General features: G+C 34.6%; 2 protein-coding genes across 2 annotated transcripts; one reads left to right on the top strand and one right to left on the bottom strand.

Annotated features, from left to right (window-relative positions):
- Nucleotides 1-4,918: 4,918 nt before the first annotated feature.
- LOC133841434 (circadian locomoter output cycles protein kaput) lies at nt 4,919-20,397 on the top strand. The gene is given in 7 exon segments (XM_062273894.1): nt 4,919-5,000; nt 12,088-12,392; nt 16,078-16,099; nt 16,101-16,227; nt 16,290-16,471; nt 16,532-17,096; nt 17,160-20,397. Coding segments are annotated over 6 exon segments (3,201 nt in total). The 5' UTR covers nt 4,919-5,000; nt 12,088-12,354; the 3' UTR covers nt 19,427-20,397.
- On the bottom strand, nt 20,395-25,360 carry LOC133841436 (protein henna). Its single transcript, XM_062273914.1, has 5 exons — nt 25,240-25,360; nt 23,121-23,793; nt 21,953-22,215; nt 21,663-21,892; nt 20,395-20,620 (listed from the first exon to the last, which is right to left on the bottom strand). Exons 1-5 carry the CDS (start codon nt 25,267-25,269, stop codon nt 20,458-20,460), a joined length of 1,359 nt encoding a protein of 452 aa, XP_062129898.1. The 5' UTR covers nt 25,270-25,360; the 3' UTR covers nt 20,395-20,457.
- Nucleotides 25,361-25,365: the final 5 nt, after the last annotated feature.

Raw genomic sequence — 25,365 nt, forward strand, 5'->3', positions numbered from 1 at the left:
CTGTAAACTTAGAACTGTAACTGTAACTCTAAAACTGTAAACTGTAAAACTGTAAACTATAAACTGTAAACTAAATGTGTGTAAAGTTGAAAAGTTGATCGATGTGTAGAGAGTTTTACAACAAATAGAAGATCTATATATATAGATATATGTATATGTACTGCATAATTCACATACAATCAAAAAACTGTCCCTAAATAGAAGAGAAGACCCCAAAGAAAGTTCTTGTTTAACATCAAAACTACAATCCACATTCCACAAAACATCAAAGAAAGAAAGAAAAGCAAAGAAAAGAAAAGAAAAGCCTCGTTATTTTCGCTCCAGCAAAAAAATAAAAACAAAATAAATAACAACAACAACAACTCATGGTTTCTACAACACAAATTTTAAATAATAACTATAAAAAGAAAACGAAAAAAAGGCAAACTCGAAACATTTTTACTTACACCTCAAGAGCAAGAGCAACAACAACAACAAACAAGAACTTGAACAAGAAAAAGAGCAGAAGTGAAAAGAGAAAAAAAGAAAAATTCACTGTGAAGAATTCTTCTTGAATTATTTTTTAGTATAAGCGGCTGGAACTATAAGACAATCTGCAACAAAACAACTTTTTTTATATATGTCGTACTCTGTAACTATAAATGAGAATTAAAAGCATCAAAGCTGAGTATATACTATACACATATATATATGTATACAGTAAATAATAATATAAAACCCGATCGAAAGAGAGAGAAATATTAGTTAGTAGTTAGTAACTTCATTTCTATACAACAAATTGATTCACTTAGAATTTGTTTAAGCCCCCTGCGAAATTTGTACTCTTTGTCTTCTTAATCAATAACCTTAAAAACTGTCTGTCTTTCTATGAATTAAGCTTCTATCTATGATAACGATAATAATCAAGTCAAGTTATATATGCTCACCTATATACCCCCTATAATGCCAATACGATAAAAATGAGAAAACAACAAAACAAAAAACGATAACCGGCTAAAGCTAATGCTCTTTTTCTGTATTTTTCTTCTGTACGATTTAAACTGTATCTAAAGTCCGCATTCCTTTAAAACACACACACACACTGACACACACACACACACAAGGTACACAGAGAAAAAACTTGATTAAACGTAATTTAATTAATTTAATAATTAGCCTTAAGCCTCATTCATCATCATCAATGTTTTTTGCAATGTTTCGTTAAGCAAATCAATTTTAAAAACAACAATTTGCTTAGCCAACTTTTAGCTCTAAGCTTTCATCATATATACCCTAACTTTGGAGCTCGCACACACACACCGACTCTTCGTATACCCTGTAAAATTACGATTACGATTATTGTGTCAACTTTTGTATATAATCAGCTAGAACTCTGTTTGAAGCTTAAGCCTTAAAACTCACACACACACACATTTTTTCTAATACGATCACGAATTTAATTTAGTGCAAGCAGCTAAAAACACATACAAACACCGAACACACACATACTCTGCACTTAGCTATGTAATTTTATACAAAAAAAAAGAAGATAAACAATTATTTCGCAACTAAGTTTGAATATTCGACATAATTTGTAAACGTTTTTTGTGTGTCTAATTTATACCGAAAACAACTAAAAAAAAAAAAACAAAAAAAGAAAAATAAATGAATATATGATATATGAAAACAACAACTTGAAAGATAAACGATATCTTAACTACAACAATTTTCTTACCATTTTTTTTTCTTGGTCTGCAAAATTTTCTTTTGTCTGTCGATATTTTTTTGCACACAGCCTTCGATTTTGCACTTTGGGTTCAACGTATTCGGAAAATTCTAAACTTCTGATGCCCATAAATATTTAACACTTGCTACGCGAGAGGCCCAGATATCGGGGCTGGGTTATTGCGCTATATACAATCTCAATATATCCTGTGTGTTGCATAAAATGCATAAAACTTCAAAACAAAAACGCACAAATAGAAAAATCGTCAATTCGAATGCACTATGCAAATTCTCTTCGGATGTATTACGTAAGCATATTCTACATACGATATTTCCACAGCATTTGGACGAAAAAAAAAAAACAAAAAATAAAAAAAAACGGGAGTTGTGCAATTCGATTTTGGATTTTGAATCGATTATTTGATATGCTTCTTGGATCAGTTCACACTTCAGATGAGTTGAAGGCAGTTCCTTGAGTTCTTTCTTTCGCCTCCGATCCAGCTGAACTTCGTTGTCGTCTGAACTCTCTGTGCATATGAAATATTCATAGCGCAAATTTGCGTACGAAAAAGTATACAAAATATAACAAGAACGCTACAGTCGGGTGTGCTCGACTATGGGATACCAATTTTGAATAAAAGGTGTATTATTCTTAAAATATACCAAAATAATATACAAAAATACTATAAAAATACCGTATGGTATATTTGGTATATTGCATTGGTACAAAATATACCATAAAGTTAAAAATATACTAGATTGTCTGCCAAAGCAACTAGGACTCTTATAGTCTCTGAGATCTAGGTGTTCATATGGACACACGGACAGGGCTATCTCGTCTCAATTGTTGAAGCTGATCAAGAATATATATAATTTATAGGGTCGGAGATGCCTCTCTCTGCCTGTTACATACCTTTCCTGTTGGTTCGAAGTTATAATACCCTCCAACTCTATGAGTAGAGGGTATAAAAAGATTTTGTTTGGGAATTGAACGAATTGAAAATGCTCTCAATAGGTAAGGAAGAACAAAAAAAAATTGGAAATCGTCCGCTAATTTGAACTTGTTTTTTTCAGATGCACTCTATAAGAAAGAAAAGAAAAACAAAATTTGTAAATTACTTTTTTAATTCATTGTACTATGCTGGAGTTTATTGTAAATATTAAAATTCAAAACATAAAAAAAATGATTTAGAACTGTGCATTGAACGAATGGAAAATGTCCATTATATGGAATTGTGTTGACAACAGAAGAATTCCACTTGTTCTCTTAATTTTTTGCAGTGTCCTATGATTTATTTATAAAAAAAAGCATATTGCTTATTAAAGATAATCTAAAAGGATCTCCATAAAGTACAAAATCTACCAGATTGTCAACTAAAGCAACTAAAACCGTAATAAGTAGGCGTTTTCCCCATACAAAAGTATATCTTAAATAACTTCTACAGTTTTTATCTGATCGCAATATAAATACTGTAGTTATAATTGTAAGCACCAATATTCTAAACTCTTCAATATTACCCTTTTTTAATTTTGTCGATTTGCAGGGGCGGAAGTGGGCGTTGCAAACAAAATTTGAAACAATCTTGATCTGCGAACAAAAATGATAAGTGCTGTCCACAAAAAATTATATCTCTATGTTTTAAAGTCGCTGAGATGTAGGTGTTCACAGACGGACGTACGAACAGACAGACAAATGAATATGGGTCAGCTGATCAAGAATACATAAAATTCTTGAAGGCACAAAGTTAAAACTCGCACCCCATAGACACGGGAATAAAAATTTTGATTTAGGAATTGATCGAATAGGAGAAAAAATAAACTTACCAAAAAAAATTTATTAAGTAGAAAATGTTAGTCAATTTTAACATTATAGAAAAACAAGTTTAAAATTTTGTTTTAGTTATTTTTATTATGCTGTTCATTTTAAATAATACAATTTTCCAATATTTTTTAAACAGATTTCGTTTGTTATTTAAACGAGTTTCATAAGAAAGCAAAATAAAACATGAATTCAATATAGTGAATTTTCAAAAGCTTTTTTAATGCCTCTTTTAATATGCTGCAGTTTGCTTTAAAAATATTAAAATTCTGCAGCTTTGTAATTACAGCTCAGCTCTGCTCAGTTTAGATGGAAGAAGGGTATAATTAGTCGGCACTAAGAATGCTGTTGCCTTAACCTACGCAAAGCGAGACAGCAAAACCTTGCAGACCTTGAACCACACTGCAACAAAGTATCGCACAAATCAGCAATAAAGAAAATAAGAGACACTGAAAGTGGGAGTGAGAAAAGGAAACAGAAATTGAAAAAGAAACTGGAACTGAGACTGAAACCGAAGACGCATCGTGTGCAACTATGTTGAGCATGCGCCGTGGAGATCGTCTTGAAGGGTGCAAAAAGTGATCGACAAAAAAATAAAAGGAAAAAAAGCTGCAATTGCATGCCAGAAATTGTCAACACAATCAAACAAGACCCTGGAGAAATCTAATTGCTGATAAGCGACAGAAACAGTTGAAAAAAAAAAACTAAAGCGGGGAGATAAAGTTGAAAACGTCATGTGCAAAGCGACTCAAGCGCAGCAGCGCTGTCGACGTCGCTGCTGGCGTCGCTGCTCAACTCGATCGTGTCAGCGAAATTGAGTGAATTGGCTTTTGTGTGTGTCTCTTGGCTTCCATATTAAATAATAGCCGGTCGTTGGCTGGCGAGTCTGGCAAATGTCAGGTAACGTTGAGAACGCTCGCATATATCGCGTATACGCCCCGTGTAGAGCTACCGGCTAAGCGAAGCGAATGCCAAAGCAAAACAGTAAAATAATCGTGTCTGAGTGTGAGTGATGAGAATAAAAAAAAAACGAAAGAAATATATATTTCGTTGCACTCGCATTTCGTTGTATTTCACTTGCATTTCGTTGCATTTCGCTCGCTCGCTCGTTTGTTCCTCGTTCGCTTGCTTGCTGGCTCGACGTTTATCCACAGCGAACGGCAGCGTCGGCAGCTTAGAACATTTTGCTGCTGCCGCTTTTTTGGGGCCTTTTCTTTCAGTTTTATTTTGACACGCGCAGCGACAACGAGCGCGTTCCCAAGTTTTCTCAGTTTTCCCCAGTTTTCCCCCTCGAGACGTAAATCAAACATCGAGTTTTCTGTGTTGTCTTCGCTCTCGTCTCAACTCGTAACGGATTTAAAGCTGTAATTCGATCATCAATTAAACGCTTGTCTTCCTGCCCCAAAAAAAAAAATATTTGCTGATACTCAGCAAAAGAAAAAGTTAAAAAGAAATCAACAAAATGCATTTGTGAAAAGTAAATTGAAAGTTTATTTCTTTTTTGTGTTCTGTGTGTGTTTTTTAAGAGCTGCACAAATAATAATTACTTATTGTTATAAATTACAACAACAACTAATACAAATGTGCGCACGCGTATGCGAAAAAAAATCGAAGTAAACAAATATGGAAAAAGTGCCAGAGTTAACAATAAATTGCAAATATTATGTAATTTTGTTGAAAAGAATTCAAGTGCTAAGCAAAAAAAGTGTTTAATGTTTAAAATGTGGTAACCTGAGAGCCACACAAATTCAATTAGTTCAATAAACCAAAAAATGAACGAAAAAATGATAATGAAAAATATGATTTAAAGCGTGTATTAGATGAGAACGTGTGGAAAAGTGAGCGAAGTGAAAACTAATCAAAAGTGCATTCAACCAAAAATTATCTACGTATGCAGTGTGAAAAGGAGAGGGCACTAAACTTGAGCTCAAAAGGTGTCGCAGCAAAAAAAAACAACACAAAAAAATAGGAACTGACAAAACTTACGATTATTGCCTTCTTTTTAGTTGTATTTCTTAATTTTTTGCAAATGTTCTAAGCAGTTGTCCATTTCTGCAGTTATATGTATTTAAATTTATATATTTTTTGTTCTTTTAATAGTTTTTTTCATATATATTAAAGTTTATTAGTTTCTTTCATATATATTTCCTGTTGCTTTGATAATTTCCCTTAAAGGGAAAATCCTGCGCTTAAAATTCGGCTCAAGGTTCAAATCTTTGCTTTTGGGGTGTTTGGGTATATTTTTTTTTTGGGGTTTTGGTTTGTGTCTGAGCAGCGTCTTTTTGAAACGTCATCGTCAGCGTTTGAGCGTCAGTCGACTCGATTGCTTCTCTGTCTGTGTGTGAGTGTCTTGCCTGTGTCTGTGTGCTGCCCGTGTGTGTCTTTGTGTGAGTGCGCGTGTGCATTCTACATTAGTGTGTCAAGCTTGTTGGCTCTAAATGCTGAATGCTGAGTGTGTGGTGCAGTGAGGTGTGCAGTGTGTGTGTGTGTAAGTGTGTGTTGTCTGCTGTGTAGTGTGTGTGTGTGTGTTTGTGATCATGCGCCAGCCAGCGAGCGCGAAACTGTTTCAATTGACAACTCGTAAACTATAAACAAATATGTTAAAAAAAAGAGAGGCATCTCAATACCTTTTCAATTAATTATAGAACGTGACACAATAAAATGCAATAAAAACAAAAAAAAGCTCTTTCAATAGTTATTAACCAGACATACAAATTCCCTTTGTGTCTGGAAAAAGGGAAAAGTAATAAACTGAGATAAGCGAATGCAATTGCCAACAGCTGATTTGGTTTCACGCCTATCAAAAAACACAAAAAAAAGGGAATATGGGGATCATTGTATCACGATAAGAACTAACATATTTACCCAATGGATTGTCTTAACAATCAATTATTGTAATGGTTAATTACTTGAGCAACGACTCTAGAGCGTGAACAGAGCATCGAAACTAAAATTAGTAAATGGCAAAAGTAATTAAGGAAATTAATGAGCAAAGCTGCAGTTGCAGTTGCAGTTGCAGCTGCACATCCGCTTTGTACTCGACTCGACCCATTGAAAGTTAATCTAATGATCAGATGAGCACACTAAACTTGAAGTGCTGCCGATCGACTATTTATGGGAACAGCCAAAACACTTATGAGAATAGTTTTAAGTTGAGCTCAGAGGTAGAGGATATTAGTTTTAAGTGGGGTCAGCAATTAAAGCCAAAACTGTAGAACAAGTTAATGCATACTATATAGTAGATAATAAGTAGACAAAAGTGCACATTAGGCCTAACTAGCGGTAAATAATAAATACACAAGTGAGCGCGGAGAATGGAGAATTGAAGAATTGTGTGTGTGTTTGGGGAAGAGCGTGCAAAAAGGGAAAATAAATCAATGAGTAGCAGACAATCGGCAAAAGATAAAAATAAGACGAAAACCCACATACACACACACACACACACAACAAAATAGACTAAACAGAATAATAGTGAAAAATTTAATTAAGTCAAGTTTAAAACAACAACAAGCACAAACACAAACACAAAGACTCACCATTAGATGGATGGGACGAGAGTGGGAGAGAGAAAGGTAGCGTGGGTACAGTGCCAAGTGAGTCAATAGCGATGCACTGCGAGTGCGAGTGCAACAAAAAATATTACAGGCATCGCGTAAAGCTTTGTCAAATGCGGAACGGAACGCAAATGCAAACGAAAAAAAAAAAACAGTAAGAGGGAGAGATAGAGACAGGGGTTGAGTACATATGAGCGTGTGTGTGAGTGCGAGTGTGTTTGGTATTATCAAATACAACAACACATTGCACTCGAGTCACACTCACACACAGAGACAACTGCGCTATGCTGTAATCGCAATGCAATTAGCGTAGCAAGCAAAAGCTCAAGTTCACTGACAAAGAAATCAAACACTGACACCAACACACACACACCAACACACACTCACACCAACACAGCTCTAGCTATGCGATAATTTGCGCATTGAGCGAAGCTTTAGAAATGCAATCAAATGACGTTAGTTGTTGTACACGGCAAAGCGAGCGATGGACAGAGTGCAAACACTAGAGAGCGCCAGTGCGACTGCGAGGGCAATAGTTAGAGCGAGGGCAGCTGAGAGAGCAAAGCATTAGAGAGAGCTTTGGCTCTCTCTCTTGGTTGTCATGAGTAGGTCAGTCAACGATCTTCGTGAAGCAAACCTGCTGCTGTCGCCTTGTCTCGTCTCTCTGCCTGCTGCAGTTGGCAACCGGCTTTTCGAGCTTTTGCTTCCGCATTGCACTCAACTATTTATTATCAATGCCAATCGAGCATTGACAAAATGTTGTCTCTGCATTGCACTGCACCGAATGGAGAGTTGTGGGAGGAGTGAAGAGCTTTATAGAAGGCGAAACATATTTGCAACTATTGTTTGTTTACATGCGGCCGCATTTGGCATAATTTATTGTACACACTAGTTATTTAATGGGAGCGAATGATAAAGATTTTGAAGGCTTCCGAGAATGATAAAACATAAAAGAAAATAAGCTTTTTATGTAGATCTATTCAGAACTAAACTATTAACGTCTATAAGAAATGATAAGAGTGATGAAGATGATATTTATGGCATAAGAAAATAATTCCGAATATTTTAACTCCAATAGGTTTCAATTATTAGAGAAATTTATGAAATATTATTTTCTTTCTTCTTTTTATAATATGATAATAATTTACGCCATAAAAATTATGATGCAATATTATTCTAAACTTACTCATAAACTGGTCGCATAATAATCATAATATATTTTGCTTGGCTTGATATTTTAGTCTATGTGAAGTTTGAAAGAACTCTTCTGATTCATAAGCAAAAAGATCGGAAAAAACGATGACTCTGATATATAAGAATTTTACGGAAAAAATCTATATATTTTCAAAAATCATATAAAAGCTTAGACACCCCGAATTTTAAGTATAATTTTGAAAGTTTTAACTTTAAATTGCTAGGTTAAAACTATATTATATATGCATAAATATCATATATTGGAAGAACTCTTCCCATTTATTAACAAAAAAGATCGGAGAAAACCACTGTAAAAGTAGAACAGAGCATTAAAATATTTTTTCACATGAAAGATAGATATTTTAAAAATCCTTTTTCAAAAAGATTCAACAACAAGATTAAAACGATATTGAAATTAGAGTATATATAAATAATAAATAATTGTATTCATAAAATCAATGAATGTGAATAATTTATAACAAATATCGTTAGTATTTTAATTAAAACTATTTTGTGGAGTAAATGTAAAAAGAAAATATTTCAAAAATCTAAAATTTCCGTTTTTAACAAGTATTTGTTTTATATTCATATTTTTCAAAATTTTATTTACAATTTTCTTCGGTAAATATAAAATTAAATTCCTTTTCACTAAGATCAAAAAGATCGGGCTCCCAAAATTTTAAGTAGAACTTTAAGAGTATAGTATATAAAACTATATTTATATATATGAAATCAATGAGACTAAATAATTTAACACAAATGTCATTGGAATTTTAAATATAACTAAGTAATTTAGAAGTGTATATTCATTATTAATAAGAAGAAGTAGAAAGAAAAAGAAGAAAGAAGAAAATATATGTATGCATTGAAATATAAAAAAGTTTATTTCAATATTAACATATTTTTAAAATTTTAATAATTCTTTTCTTCATAAAATATGAAAGTAAATTCTTAAAAAGACATGTCGATATCTTTAGCAACAAAGTAGTGATAAAATTGATTAAATTCCTTAGAAAAATATTGATATCTAATGATGAAATATGTGGATAATTTAGCCTACTAAGTAAGACCAGATTGAATTAATTTGAAATTTAATCAACACCTTGGGGAATAACTTAGTCTAGTTTTTACAGCGTGTTCACTTGTTTTATTGCATCTTAATTAAGTGAGATGTCGTTAAATTTTCCAGATAGACCTGATATCTGATCTTAAGTCTCCCGCGTCGCACAAAGTTCAATAGTCTGACAATTGGCAATTGGCAATTTGCAGCAAACAAAACCACAATAATTACAACACGAGCTATTTAACCAGTCGCAATTATCAGCAGCTACTTTTCTCAACCGCAAACCTAAAGCTAACTCTAACTACAACAACGAGAATGTCAAGTGTAGAACAGCAAAAGCAACAGATACTTACGGTTAACCAGCAAACACTTGGCACGAGTTTAAAATACATATCTGTGTAGGTGGAAAGGACAACAGGATGCAGGATGCAGGATGTAGTCGGCATTTTTGGCTTTGATGTGTATTTAAAATGTTGTCTAGCTTTTTAACCCATTCTCCTTTGAATACATGTGGGAAATTATGATTCGTTAAATGCTTCACTTGACCGTTTTGTATGAAATGTTAAACGGATTAATTAAACAGCTTTGCAATGCGTGCAATGTGTAAGCTGCTTTGCGAATGCCATATTTAAGCTGCATACACTGAAAGAAATAAACGTGCTTATATCAAGAATAAAATCAAGAATATAATCTGCAATCAAAATTGTCAAAATTGAACCAAGAAGGTTTATTCTTAAATCAAGACCAAAAATATGCATTATAATCTTGTTTTAAGAATGAAAAAATCTTAAAGTTGAGTTAGAAAGACATCATTTTAAATCAAACAATGTAGATTGTTTAAAATAATAAGAAATTACGTATATTTTTATACACATTAATGTATGTTGTCCAACTTTTTTTTAAAAACAATGGTCTGCGATATCACCAAATACTAGGTTCTAATTTTAAAGGAAGCGAAATCAAATATTTTAAGAATTAAGAAGAAATATCTTTGTTTTTTTAAGATCGAAAAGTTCTTAAATTAAGATTTGCATTCTACTTTTCAATCTAGAATAGGATAGCAATAAATTGATTTTTATCTTAAAATGAAAATTTCAAATAAAAATCTTATTTCAAAGGTGTTCTTTTGGAGTTCGAAAAAATTTTAAATCAATATTTTTTCTTTTTTTAGATCGAAAATCAAGATTTGAAATCTTTTTTTCAATCTAGAATAAAACATTCTTGAAGAATTAAATCCAAATTTAGAATAAGAATCTTGATTTAAGATTAATTCAACCTCTAAATCATATTTCAAAATTGTTTTTATTAAGATCGATAAAATCGTTAATCAATATGTTTTTCCTTTATTTTCTTATTTTTTTTTAAATCGAAAAGTTTTTATATCATGATGTGCAATCTTACTTTCAATCTAGAATTAAACATTATTGATTCAAGATTTTAGTCTTAAAATAAGATGTTTAAATCTTAAAATGCAAATTTCACATAAAAATCTTGATTTGAGAGTATTTCAACGTAAGAATCTCATTTTAAGATTGTTCATTTTTAAGATTGAAAAAAATGTTAAATGAAGATTGTTTTAATATAGATTTGTTTCTCTCTGTGTATTTAAATCTTGTGACTTCTGGGCTTTAATTAAAGTTCAACGAGCACATTTTACACCTTTGCGAGAGTGTGTTGATTGTTTTAGCGACAAGTTTGTGGCGCGCATTTGGCAGGCTTTTCTTTTGGCGAAAGTTTGTTGCCTGGAAAAGACGTTGAGAGAAGGACGAGGAGAGAAGCCCTGCATTTGGCAATTAAGCAAGCGATTGTTGTCAATATGGAAATTGCATGCGTATGGTTTTTGCCTTGCAGAGTTATTAAAGGAAAAACACTCGACAAACAAAACTGAAACTGTAACTGAAACTGTGACTGTAACTGCTCATAAAAGTGTGGCACGCTGGCATTATGCAATATGAGTGAGTTGATGAGTGGAGAGTGTGTGAAAGGTGTGTATTTGTGTGGGAGAGTGTGTGTGAATGTGTGTGAGAATGTGTGAGAGTGTGTGAAAGGTGTGTATGTGTGTGTGTGCGGGTTTGTCGGTTGTCTGCGTGTGTTTGTTAATGCTATAAATAGGCAGACAAACGCAGCCAGGCAATTGGTTAGCAGCTGCTCAACACAAACGTAGTTACACACATACACAGATACACTCTCACTCTCACACCCTCACACATACTCTCCCACTCACACCTTCTCCCACCCTCAGTAGAGTCAGCAACACGCTGTTGAGAGACTGAGCCTGAGGTTGTTATGGCATTCGCTGTCGCATTTAGTAACATCGGCCAAATAACGTAGCATACTTTTTAGGGGTTGCAAAAGTGCAGCAGCTCGACTCTGACTCTGACTATGACTTGCAACGATTGGCGCTCGCTGCCAGCACATTCGCCACTGGGTGCTCGCCCCCAACAAAAAAAATAACTGTGTGGCACATGCGCAGGCGCAGCTCAATGGCAACGATTACATAACTGCAACAGCAGAAGCGAAGCAAAGGATGCCACAAAGTATCTTTCTATATGCGTGTATTTGTGTTGCGTGTCGTTTGGCAAATGGTTTTGGGCGACAAGGCGACGCAGAAACTCAACTGCACTTGTTGCTGACGGTACGCGAAGCGCACGAAAATGAAACGCGAATAAATCTGCAAAAAAATTCCACAAAAAGTGATATAAAAATATATTGAAATTTCAAAAATAGTTCAATTTTATTTTTTTCTAATGCAGCCAGTGTTTAAGATAAACAAAAGAAATACAAAATGTGGCACATGTTGCAGCATATTTCCATAAGCTGTTGTGTGAATGTGACCTAAAAGTGCAACAAACGCTTCAAATGCAATTACAAATTATGTAATTAATCAATCTACTAAGAAACTAAGGAAAGTAATAAACTAAATACAAAATAAAACTACACAAATTTGTCGTGGAAATCTTTCGAAAAGGAAAATCAACTTGGAAGTGGACGTGGAAGTGGATTATCTAATAAATACGAAGATGGACGACGAGAGCGATGACAAGGATGATACGAAAAGGTGAGCTGACTTAAAGCAACTACACACACACACAAATACACACACACACACTCAAACACACACACACATTAAAGAAAGACATGCATTTGACAGTTATGATTAGAAATGTGGTAGAAGAGATGTCGATACATTTTTTGTTGTGGCCAATGACAATTCCATAAACCGAGACGTAAAACAATTTTAGGAAAAATTCGCGAAGAAATTCGAAAGAAGAAGCAGCTGAGTTAACTGCTGGAGTTCGCATATTTTGCTGCACGCTTCGGTAAAGCAGAAAAGAAAAAAGAAAAAGAAAAGAAAACAGAAGTAACAGACACCGAGCTTGAGCTTGAGCTTCAGCTGCAGCATAACAATCAACAGGCAGAGGAGCAAAGCAAAGCAATCAAAAAAAAGTCGCATGAAATCCAATTCAGTTCTTTAATTAGTTGTAATTCGAGTGTGATTTGATTTTTGGCCACTGACCAACCAACAAAAAACCAAACAAGCGACACACGAAAATCTTCTCTCAACACACACACGTTGAGTACTCGTCCAACCACTTAATAATCATTATTATTCTCCACTCTCGTTCTCATTCTCATTCTCATTCCCATTCTCGTTATGTTATTTTTTGCCCTCTTTCGCTATTGCATAATATTTTGGCATTCGGCGATCGGGTTGCAATAAAAATATCAAATTAGTAACACAATCGCTTGGAAAACAACTCAACACGAACAAAAAAAAGTAGAAAAGAAATTTTAATATTATTTGTTGCTTAGTTGATTGTGAAACCCATCAAAGCTAATTCTTTAATATGAGTGCAATTTATTAATATCATTTATAGGGAATTTTAATAATACTTTCTGCCTGGTTAAGAATTGAATAAACAAAGCTAATATTTATAAATTTTTGTGAATAGAAAAAAGGAAAATTTTAATCATATTTGCTGCTTAGCGAAGCCTTCTACAAAAAAAAGAGTGAACATTTAGAATTCTTGAAATCTTTTTTAAGGAGATAAAAGCAAATTTTAACAATATTTGCTGCATAGTTGAGTATTAAAACAATCAGAGCTAATTTTTTTATATGAGTATAATTTATTATTATCATTCCTAATCAATTTCAATAAAATTTGTTGCTTAGTTTAGTGTTGAACTTAATTTATTTGATTTAATTTGATTTTTAAACAATTTTAATAATACTTAAGAATTGAATTAACAAAGAAAATATTTATAAATGTTTGTGAATAGAAACAAGCAAAATTTTAATAATATATGCTGCTTAGTTTAGTATTGAACTTAATTTAGTTGATTTTATTTTAGGTGTAGGGAATTTTAATATTATTTACTGTATATTTAAGAATTTAATAAACAAGGCTAATATTTTTAAATGTTTGCGGATAGAAACACAAAAGAAAATTTTTGTAACAGTTGCTACTTAGCCAAGACTTCAAAAAGAAAAAGAGGATGAAAATTTAGAATTCTTGGAATCTATTTTAAATAAATAAACTCAAAATTTAACAATATTTGCTGCATAGTTGAGTATTAAAGCAATCAAAGACAATACTTTTATATGTGTATAATTTATTATTCATAATATATTTTAATAATAATTATTGCATAGATAAGACTCGAAAGACGGCAAATATATTTATATCTGGATAAGTTACTATTTTTTATTGGGAAAGGATCAAAAAGAGAAAGGAAACTTAATTACTATATTTTTTAGATTGGCTGAGAATCGAAAAAAATAAAAAAATAAAATCTAATCTTATATTCTAACATTTTTATGCCTTGAAATTTTAGTAATATTAAGTTTTTAATTGGCTAACACTTTATTAATCAAAATTAATATATTTAAAAGTTTCTTATTATAATGGAGCGAGTATTCATGGAGAAATCAGATGAGAATAACTATATCACGTTACAATTAAAAGGATTTAAAGAAACAAAAAGTAGCTGGGGAATCAGGATTTTCAGAACATAAAGGGAGTAAGAAATAGTTGAATATTTGACTATTGTTTAAATGTTACCAGCATAAATAGAAGAAAGTTTTGACTACAGACGTGAATATGGATCTCTATTAATAATGATTAAATCACACAAATTCATTAATTTCTTAATGCGAAACTTAGTTTTTATTATTGCTTTACAAATTTAAATATATGTTAGTTCCAAATTCCAGTTTATTTCTGTAATGTCTTTATATATTAGACATATTAGCTTAATGATTCATAGAAGAAATAATGATTCAATACTACAAATGAATTCAGATATTGATACTAAGCTGAGCTTCTACTCTTGCAATTAACTATAATTATATAAGTTTAAATTCAATGCTAGTTAGTTTGTTGGATTTTAAAAAAGTGATACTGCATTTCTATATTCTAGTTGTTAAAATAAAAAATATCTTCCACAATTTTAAAGCTTTCCAATAATTTTACAAAATCTTATAATATTTTTGTTTGAAAGTTAAATTATCTAACTGTGCAAACTCATTATAGAGTAATAAGTAGAGTCTATATAATTTAGAAATTATTAAAACAATTTTATATGGTAAAGTCCGGCTGCAGCGTTGGTTGGTGATTTTGTATATATTGTAGTATATTTAAAATGCAGTAGTATGAAGTTATACTACACATATGCATACATTACATTTAACAGATATACCTTTTTACTTGTTATCTAAATAAAATGTTTATGAAGATTTCAAAATCACTGTCGACCGACAGCTAAATAAATTTTAAATTCTTTGTTTGTAACTTACCTGTGATGCTCCTTCTCCCTCTCCATTTCCCTCACATATTGTTTTGCCCTGTCGGCGAGTCGATTCATTTTCTTGACATACAGTTGTCAAATGCATAACTCCAGGCCCAAAAATGTTTGTCCTAGCGCAACAAATGCAAAGCGACAACAAGAGAAGAGAAATCTGTTTGCCTCCCTTCCTCCCCACACACACACACACACAGTTAAATACACATATCAGTGTATCAGTGTATCAGTGTAAAGTGTGTGGAAAGGGAAAGGGAAGGAAGGATAAGGAGAAGGGGTTGCTGGGGTAGCATATGGGCGGATTTGTCTAATAAACGCCAGACAAAAGCATCAATCGCAGCACACACGTGGGTCATCGATACACAGAAAGAAAAAAACGTGCTGAAATCAACAATAATAAACTTACCCCTTTTTTATATATCAACTACAAGATTAGGATTTGAATCAAGGATCATCTCCACTTATTGAGCTAACAGAAACAACAACAGAAATATAGATTATAATTTTGAATGAAGGGAATTCCAACATTTTAAGAAACAAGAAAAATAAACCTCGAAAAGTTTTGCAATATACTTTTCAATTGAGAATAAAACATTCCTGAATCAAGATTTTAATCAATAAATGATTTTAATCATTGGATGTTTTTTAATCTTACAATGCAAACTTCGCATACAAATCTTGGTTTAAGATTGTCTTAACCTAAAAATCTATTTCAAGATTGTTTTCTTTTTAAGAAAGAAAAAATCTTAAATCACGATTTTTTTTAATCTAGACTTTTTCTCTCTGTGTAGGTGAGCAGCTGTTTTGGGGTGGTTAAAAAGTCCTTCATTCATTCATTTGTATTGAGCTAATTTAACAATTTTTTACATATAATGAATACTTTTTTTACTTTGCCAAAGTTTTATCAGCGTTTTTTTGGTAATTCGCAGTCTTCTTTGCAGAAAATCACGCAACTTGAGCGAAAAAAAAGCGACGGGATCAATTCAATTCGCTGGTCAATGATCTGAGTGCGTTGATCTCCACATCCAATCGCAAGATGGACAAGTCGACGGTCCTCAAGTCAACCATAGCATTCTTGAAGAATCACAATGGTAAAGAGAAGTTATATTTCTTTAAAGTTTTCCCATATTAAAGTTGAAATACACTTTTGCAGAGGCAACGGATCGTTCAAAGGTGTTTGAGATACAACAAGACTGGAAGCCAACATATCTGACGAATGATGAGTTTACGCATTTAATGCTGGAGTCATTGGATGGTTTTATGATTGTGTTCAGCAGCTTGGGCTCCATATTCTATGCATCCGAAAGTATTACCTCGCAGCTGGGCTACTTGCCGGTAGGTGGCGCTACTTATCAACTTTGTAGTATGAAAACATTTATTTACTTTTCTTTACAGCATGAACTCTACAACATGAGCATTTACGATCTGGCTTATGAAATGGATCACGAGGCGCTGCTCAACATCTTTCTCAATCCCACGCCGGTGATTGAACCCCGTCAAACGGACATCAATGCCAGCAATCAAATCACATTCTACACCCATCTGAAGCGAGGAGGGATTGAGAAAGTCGATGCCAATGCGTATGAGTTGGTCAAGTTTGTGGGCTACTTTCGCAACGATGCGAATACGAACGCCGGATCGAGTTCGGATAGTCAGAGCAGCTCGAGTCAAACTCTTCCGCGCATCTTTCAGAACAATCCCAGCGTCGAGGTGGACAAGAAGCTGGTGTTTGTGGGCACGGGACGAATACAGACGCCGCAGTTGATACGCGAGATGAGCATCATCGATCCAACGAGCAATGAGTTCACCTCGAAGCACAGCATGGAATGGAAGTTTCTCTTTCTCGATCATCGAGCTCCTCCGATTATCGGTTATATGCCCTTTGAGGTGCTTGGGACTTCGGGTTATGATTACTATCACTTCGATGACCTTGACAGCATTGTCGCCTGCCACGAGGAATGTATGTAAGCCGCAGTTTAAACCCAACAAACTTTTCCTTAAACTCTTTATTTTCTTTTTACAGTGCGTCAGACGGGGGAAGGAAAGTCTTGTTACTATCGATTTCTAACCAAAGGTCAGCAATGGATCTGGCTGCAAACGGATTACTATGTGAGCTATCATCAGTATAATTCAAAGCCCGATTATGTTGTGTGTACGCATAAGGTTGTCAGCTATGCGGAGGTGATCAAGCAACATCACAAGGAGAAGGAACGCGAGAAGACGCATTCGATTAAAGGACACACTTCGAATTCGAATAGCAGCAAATGCGCCTCGGCTACAACAACGTTGCGTGACTTTGAGTTGACCAATCAGACTTTGGATAGTCCGCTCTTAGGGAATTCGCTGGCCAATCTGAGCAACGAAGGCGCCACAGCAACTGTTGCTGCTGCTGCTAGTTCACCTCCCATCGACTCTTCTCCCATGTGGTCAACGGCAGCGGCGCCTGCCTCGAGTTCGTGCCTCATCAATCCGCTGAAGACTTCGCGACCCGCCTCGAGTTATGGCAACATTAGTTCGACGGGCATTTCACCGAAAGCCAAGCGCAAATGTTACTTCTACAACAATCGGGGGAATGAATCCGATTCGACGTCGATGTCTGCGGATTCGGTGACCAGTCGACAATCGCTGATGACGCACGTGAGTTCGGTGAGTCAGCGACAGCGATCGCATCATCATGGACGCGAGCACAGTCAGCAGCATCAAATGCAACAGCAGCAGCAACAGCAACAGCAGCACCAACAACAGCAGCAGCAGCAACAACAGCAGCAACAGCAACAACAGCAGCAGCAACATCAACTCGCACATCATCATCTGCAGCCAGGACAACCAAAGTTGGTGCCCATGTTGCCGCTTGCACCCACGCAGATTGTCACCAACAATGCGTGTCAGTTTCCGCAATCAAATTACCCGCTAACGAGTCCGCAGTTGGTTGCTCCAAGTTTCCTTGAGCCACCGCAATACCTCACAGCCATCTCGATGCAACCGGTGATGGCGCAATTTCCCGTTGCGCCCGTGTTGTCGCCGTTGCCCGTGCCGGTGCCCATGTCAACGATGCCGGTGCCAGCAACTACACAGCAGGAGTTGCTGTCGGGTGCTGCTGCCGCTGCTGCTGCGGCTGCTGTGGTGATGACGCCAACACAGAGTCAACTTCAGGATCAATTGCAGCGAAAACACGACGAACTGCAAAAGTTGATCATGCAGCAGCAGGATGAATTGCGCATCGTCTCCGAGCAACTGTTGCTCGCGCGCTACACTTACCTGCAACCCATGATGCCCATGGGCTTTGCTGCCAGCAATATGGCTGCAGCAGCGGCTGCTGGTGCGAGTGTGCAACGCAATTTCAATTTTAGTGGCAGCAATGCTGTCGAGCCGCAGTTTAATCAGTATGGATTTGCTTTGAATTCGGAGCAGATGTTGAATCAACAGGATCAGCAAATGTTGATGCAGCAGCAGCAGAATCTGCACAATCAGCAGCAGCACAATCACAACATGCAACAGCAACAGCAGCAGCAGCAAAGTCAGCAGCAATTGCAGGTGCAGCAGAATCAGCAACAGCAACAATTGCAGCTGCAACCACAACAGCAGCAGCAGCAGCAGCAGCAAACGAGCAACATATTGTCACGCGAGGACATGGAAGACATTGACGCCTTTCTCAATCTATCTCCTTTGCAATCACTTGGCCAACAGCTCAGCGGCAGTAACAACAACAACAATAACAACGGCAACGGCAGCAACAATCAGAACTTTAACAGCAGCAGCCAGCAAAACAATAACAGCAACAACCAGAGCAGCAACAACAACAATGCCAGCAATAATAATAACAACAACAACAGCAGCTCGAATGTGCCGCAGAATACGAATGAGGATTCATTGCTTTCCTACATGCAAATGGCAACCGAGTCGAGTCCTTCGCTCAACTTTCACATGGGCATCAGCGACGATGGCTCCGAGACGCACAGCGAGGACAACAAAATGCTGCACAGCTCAAGTCAACTGCATCAACAACAACAACAGCAGCAACAACAACAGCAACAAATGTTGCAGCAACAACAGCAGCAACAGCAACAGCAGCAGCAGCACCAACAGCAACAACAGCAGCAGCAACAGCAACAGTTACTGCAACAGCAGCAACAAAGCAACAACTTTTTCAATTCGAATCCATTTCAATCGCTCAGCAATCAGAACCAAAGCCAGTTGCCCAACGAACTCGAGATATTGCCGTATCAAATGTCGCAGGAGCAATCGCAGAATTTGTTCAATTCACCACACACGGCGAGCAGCAGTCAATAGCAAATGGTTAATCTTGGGGCGTGGCATACGCCTTGATATCCAAATTCCTTAAGCTCATGCGTAAGTAGAAGTAGTAGCATCATAGTCAAAAGTAGTCAAGTACCACGCTGCGTATGATTGATAATGCAAAGTCTCAGCTGATGGCTCTCTGTATCGAATAACCCGAAAATCTATAGTTGTAGATCTCAACTGACTGAGTACTCCTTAAACCTTAAACTATTAAATCGTTAATCCTTAAATTTGTTTCGAGTTTTGTGCGTTCTCAAAAAAGTATGTAAAATATACTAAGTAAGTTTTTAATTTTTAAGTAGTCGTGTTGATTAGGAACATCGCCCATCGCTTCAATTAGTTACAATTTTATCCAGTAAGTGTCTGGCAAGCTGGCACCAACAGGGATCTCTGATATCAAATCGAAAAACAAAACTATATCATAATAATATTTGTATGTTAAATGTAAATTAAATTGTAATTGTAAATATATAGATTCTACTTTATTATTATTTTAAAGACTGACTGCAGTAAAGGGTTTTCTTTTATTGTAAATCATTTGTTGATTGTATATAATTTAATATATATGTATATATTTAAGTAGTCGATAAGTCAACACTCAGGTTGAGATTGCAACTGAATTATTTGCTGTGAACATTTTGCAAACAAAACAAAAAAAAAACACATTTATTATTTTTTAAGAGAAGTTTTGACTTCTCACTCTATGATTAGTATTCAAAATTCCACATTGAATAAGTTGACAAAAAAAGAAAGGGAATTTTTCATTCTATTCGAAAGAGCCAAATGCTAAGAACTTAACCTTATTCAACTCACGATCACGATCACTTGTTAAACCAGAAGTAATTTGCTAAGCTTAGTTCTAAACATTCCTGTACATACCTATACAAAAATATACAATATACAACTCTAATTATAGTTCTCTGTAAATAACTACAAATAAACAAATGACAAAAATGATGTAAAACGAATAATTGATAGCATTTATTTAATATGTATAATATAGTATCATCGAAAAAGGAAACTTAAACGCGTAGCTTGACAATCGCATTCTGCAGTATCTGAAACTCCGAATTGATGTTGTTCATCAGATTGTTAATCTGCGGCTTCGAGTCCAACACCTCAATGCTCTGTGTGTAAGCATTGTAGCGCACACCAAAAGGACGTGGAATCGAATTGGCAAATTTGCTGGGGGGGGAAAAAGATAAGAAAGATATTATTCAGATCATATCAATATATTATTATGGATTTTAAAATTATGGATTAGATGTACTTTCTCAGTTAATATAAACAAGTAAGAAAGCTACACTCGAGACTGCTCGTTAGTGAGATACCCGCTACGTATTATTAATGAAAGCAAAGAAAGTGTTAAAGTATTCTTTAAAGTATACCATATTAATATACCAAAAAAATACTATCTTATGACGAAGATTTTATTTTGTGTATATTGAACATATTAGTATTATTCTTAAAACATTCCAAATGAATATATTGAAGAAATACTAAAATATATACCAACTGTTATAGTTGGTATAAGGTTAATATAAGTTCATAAAATAGACAAAAAGTAATATCATTTACATATCATATAACAAACCCAATTAATATACTAAAATATTATGTATATCAAATACCGATGGCTACTTTTGGATTTTATTAAAAATTATAGTATTATCTCTAAAATATACCACATTAATATACCACAAATAATAGCATATACTAAAGGCTATGTGTGGTATATATTGAAAATGATAGTACAATTCTTTAAATATACTATAAAAATACTAAAATAGATATACCAAAGACAACATTTGGTATATATTGAAAATGGTAATATTATTTTTGAAATATACCAAATTAATATTCTGAAAAATACTACCATATACCGAAGCCAACATTTGGTATGTACTTAAAATGGTAGAAATTCTTAATTAATGCTTAATATACCGAATTATTTGGCTATATTTGGTACATGTTGAAAGTAGTAATATAAACCAAATGAATATATAAAAAATACTAACATATACCGCAAGCTACATTTGGTATATAATGAAAACTATAGTATTATTCTACACAATACCAACATATGACATAGGCTATATTTTATACATACTGAAAATAGGTACCGGGTATTCTACAGTCGAGTAGACTCAACTTTAGCTTTTTTATTTATATTAAACGATATTACTAAGGTTACTTTGAGCTTGGATATAAATTATAAGCAACTTACATAGTCTTCTCCTTGGCACTCTCAAAGCTGTCGGCCACATAGTAAAGCGGTTGGAACTGCGTGATGGGATATTTGGTAATGCCCGTGATCTCTGGCTCAAAGTCCTTAAGCTGTGGCTTGTCGGTCAAACAATATTCCAGTTCGCCATAAGAGGACAACAATCCAGCGCCAAAGGCTTTGAGTTCGCCTTCCTGACGGCACATGCCATACTCCACAGTGAACCAGAAGATCTATTAAAATCAAAAATAAATTAAACAACATTTACCAATAAATATTTTAGGACAACTTACAGTTGACAGCTTCTCAATGTAGTCATCGGGAGCACCCAGAGAAGCGAGTCCGATTTCCTGACTGAATTGAGCAAAAGCTGGATCAGCAAAGAGCGGCACATGACCCAAGAGTTCGTGGCACACATCCGGCTCTGGAGTGTACATCGGCTTGCTGGGATGACGGATGTACTGCGTGGAGTGGAAGACGCGGAAGGCGAGGCCAGCGAGGAAATCGCGAGAGCTCAGCAAACCCGCCACGGGACGCAAAGTGAAACCAGTGCAATCTGGTAAAGAAATACACAAAAAATTAATAAATAAGTATTATAATAAAATCATTATTTGTGTTATTAATGAAATTTAAATGTACGAAAAGTAATAAAGAAATATATTAAATTTATTTTTAAACAACAAAATAAAGTAACTACAGGAGAAGTGAACTATTTCTTTCTTTTTTCTTTAAAGAAAGTATTATGTTATTTGAATTATAAATTGTATTTTTATAATAAAAAAAGAAAAATTGTCGTATAATTTAGAAATCAGTCAGTGTTTGAGCAAAGAATAAATTGTCTCAACAAAATTACAGAATAATTCATGAAAAGTTGCCTAATGAAAATATCAGAATCACTATTATCTGAAGGATAATATATATAAAATAAAATTAGAAAAGGTTTATTATAAACATTATAAAGTAATAATTATTTTTAAGTTTTATTCGCTCAAAAATTATGACTACTAGATCAATTATTATTTAATTAATTAATTATTCCTACTTAAGTTTTACTTTCTTGCTCAAATATTGAACTTTGTATGTGAGAAGATCTGATAGTCATTGCAAGATGAAAATAGGGAATGCTTTGTAAGATTCTTTAAAGATTTTAACTATGAAATGTTTGTTAAAAATGTTTGTATAGTCAGTATTATGATTCCTGAGAATGTTTTTGATCGGATTCAAATTGTAGAAGTTATTAAAGAAAAACTTTTATATGGCAAATCTTAGCTGCTTTGGCCACCGATCTCTTATACTTTGACCTCTATAGTATTTTTTTTTTATGGACATCCCAAATATGGCCTTCGGTATATTGTAGTATTTTTTTGTGTATTTGGTATATTTTAAGAATAGTACAACATTGTTTTACCTTTGTACCTTTCTAATTTGTTTCTATATAAATAAGAGTTATCCCTCACTTACCCCTTAAGAAGTTGGAGACATCCTCCAGCTGGGGAATGTTATCCTCACGGAAGCCGCAGTTGTCGACGAGCAGCGGAAAGACGTGATTGTACTCGCGGCAAGCGTGCGTTTTGTAGAGCTTGGTCAGATTGCGAAAGATGATGCCCCAGGTCTCGATCTCCTCCTTGCTGTAGTCGACATGCGGCAGCGGCTCACCGTGCTTGTAGTTGTAAGCGATGTCTGCAAAGTACTTGCGACGCTTGCGATACTCGGGATCCGTGAAACCGGGATGATCCGAATCGAGTTCAGCGCCATAGCTCAGAATCTGATTAGCGAAGCGATCGAGATCGCGTATACGACGTGGAAACCAGGGCACAGCAGTTGCGTTGTCCTTGTAATCGCGTGAGATGATATTAAAGTAAACGCATTGCTCGCGAAGATCTGCAATAGCTTTTCCCAAGGCGCCAGTTTTACCATCGCACTCCACAAAGAATTCGTAGCCGGGAACACGGAGTGAAGAACGCGATTCGATGTGCACGAGATTGATGTCGTGCTGCTTGAAGATGCCCAAGGCATTGGCCAAAGCGCCGCTGGACAACGAAGAGTCCTTGGGCGAGAAGAGGAGACAAGTGTTGCGTGCCTCTTGAATATCAACGCCCTCGGCAATGTAGGCGGATTCCTCTATGCGCGTTGGCTAATCATGAGCAAATTAAGCAATTAATTTAATTCGAATTGGAATCGGAATCTCTTATCAATTAAATGGAAAGCACTTTGCATAATCTGCTGCCTATCAGCATTACGAACTGCGAATGTGTAATCGGGTATTTTCACGAGACTTAAACAACCCGTCAATCAATCAGCAATAACTATATACACAAAGAGAGACTAAATAATAAAATAATAAAATGTAACTTGTGTTGTAAACAGATATTAGCGTCATTGACAGTTCGACGATTGATAGATCCAGTTACAAAGGTCAACGTCAGCCCAAGATTCGCCTCATTGCAAATGCATATCGAAGGTTTCCCACTCCAACCACAATGTTCTAATGCAGGGCCAGAACATTGCCTCTTATTGCCTTGAACTTGTGTTAACCTATTAACAAGGTTGTTTTGAGGTTCGATTTGGCTTTGAATACAAGTAACATAAATGAAAACTCTTCTTCGATATTTTAAAGGTTTCATTGAGGTTGGAAGTTTTAGAAATTGTTTGCAAATTGTTAAAAAAAGATATCGTTTAAATCTTCGAATGCAACTAACGAAACTTCTTTAATTTGTATTATTTTAAGCCGTTATATTTAAGGTTTCTTTGAACTTGAATTTCAAATTGAATATATGCATGCCTTTTAATACGATTTTAGAAATTATTTGTAATTTATTTTTAAAAAAATATATTATTGAGATCATGCCAATATAGTATATATTATATATTCTTATTCATTGTTATTGAGGCGCCGATTTATAATAAGTATCAAATAAAAAATTATTGCTTGCGGCTTTATTACTTGTTTGTATTCTCTAAGGTTATAAAAATACAAAATACGGTGCTTTTTTAACATAAAAATATTTTGAAATTGATTGTGTTATTATATTATGCCATTATATTATTCAGCTTATCATTATTAAGCATATTTTATAGAGTTTATTCATAGTGGAAAGGAAATTTAGTTTTATAGGTTAGAGATCAACTAATTTTTGACGGCAAAAATCACAACCCATTTCAATTATAATTCAGAACTTAGATTTGTTTTTAAGACATTATAATTGAGATTACTCTGAAGCTCGAATTAGCTTTGAACGAACCGCAAAATACACACCCCTCTTTTTTTTAAATTTAGAAATTATTTGTGTTTTTTAATTATGCCAATTCATTATACAGCTCATCGTTATTGAGCACATTCTCTAAGAGTTTATTCATAATAAATATCAAATTAAAAATTATAGATTAGTAACGTGATTTCTTTTGTTTCTTTTATTCATGTGATGATTTGAAATCTCGAATTTAATTGTTCCACTTTCGTTCAATAATATTATTTACTTCAAGGTTATGAATTTTGGCTTTTACGTGACGCGTTTTAAATTGTTGTTTTAGCATAGTATATATGGAAAATAAATGCTATTACTGCGTAGTCCACACCAACCTTATCGAAGGAGACTTGACGTTGGTACATTTTGCACTCACTGACGATGATGCTCGAAAACAACGAAAATAACAATGCGAACGCACCGAACAGCACACGATTTAAAACTGATTTGATTTTTCAGTT

This window comes from Drosophila sulfurigaster, chromosome 3 (genome assembly GCF_023558435.1).
Source record: "Drosophila sulfurigaster albostrigata strain 15112-1811.04 chromosome 3, ASM2355843v2, whole genome shotgun sequence".
NCBI lineage: Eukaryota > Metazoa > Arthropoda > Insecta > Diptera > Drosophilidae > Drosophila > Drosophila sulfurigaster.

What these genes read in the sequence shown, in the direction of transcription:
- LOC133841436 (XM_062273914.1), bottom strand. Translation starts at nt 25,269, where the DNA reads ATGTACCAACGTCAAGTCTCCTTCGATAAG. An exon ending in TGTCTCCAACTTCTTAAGGG is followed by an intron (nt 22,216 to 23,120) that starts GTAAGTGAGGGA and finishes TTTCTTTACCAG; the next exon opens with ATTGCACTGGTTTCACTTTG. An exon ending in ACATTGAGAAGCTGTCAACT is followed by an intron (nt 21,893 to 21,952) that starts GTAAGTTGTCCT and finishes TGATTTTAATAG; the next exon opens with ATCTTCTGGTTCACTGTGGA.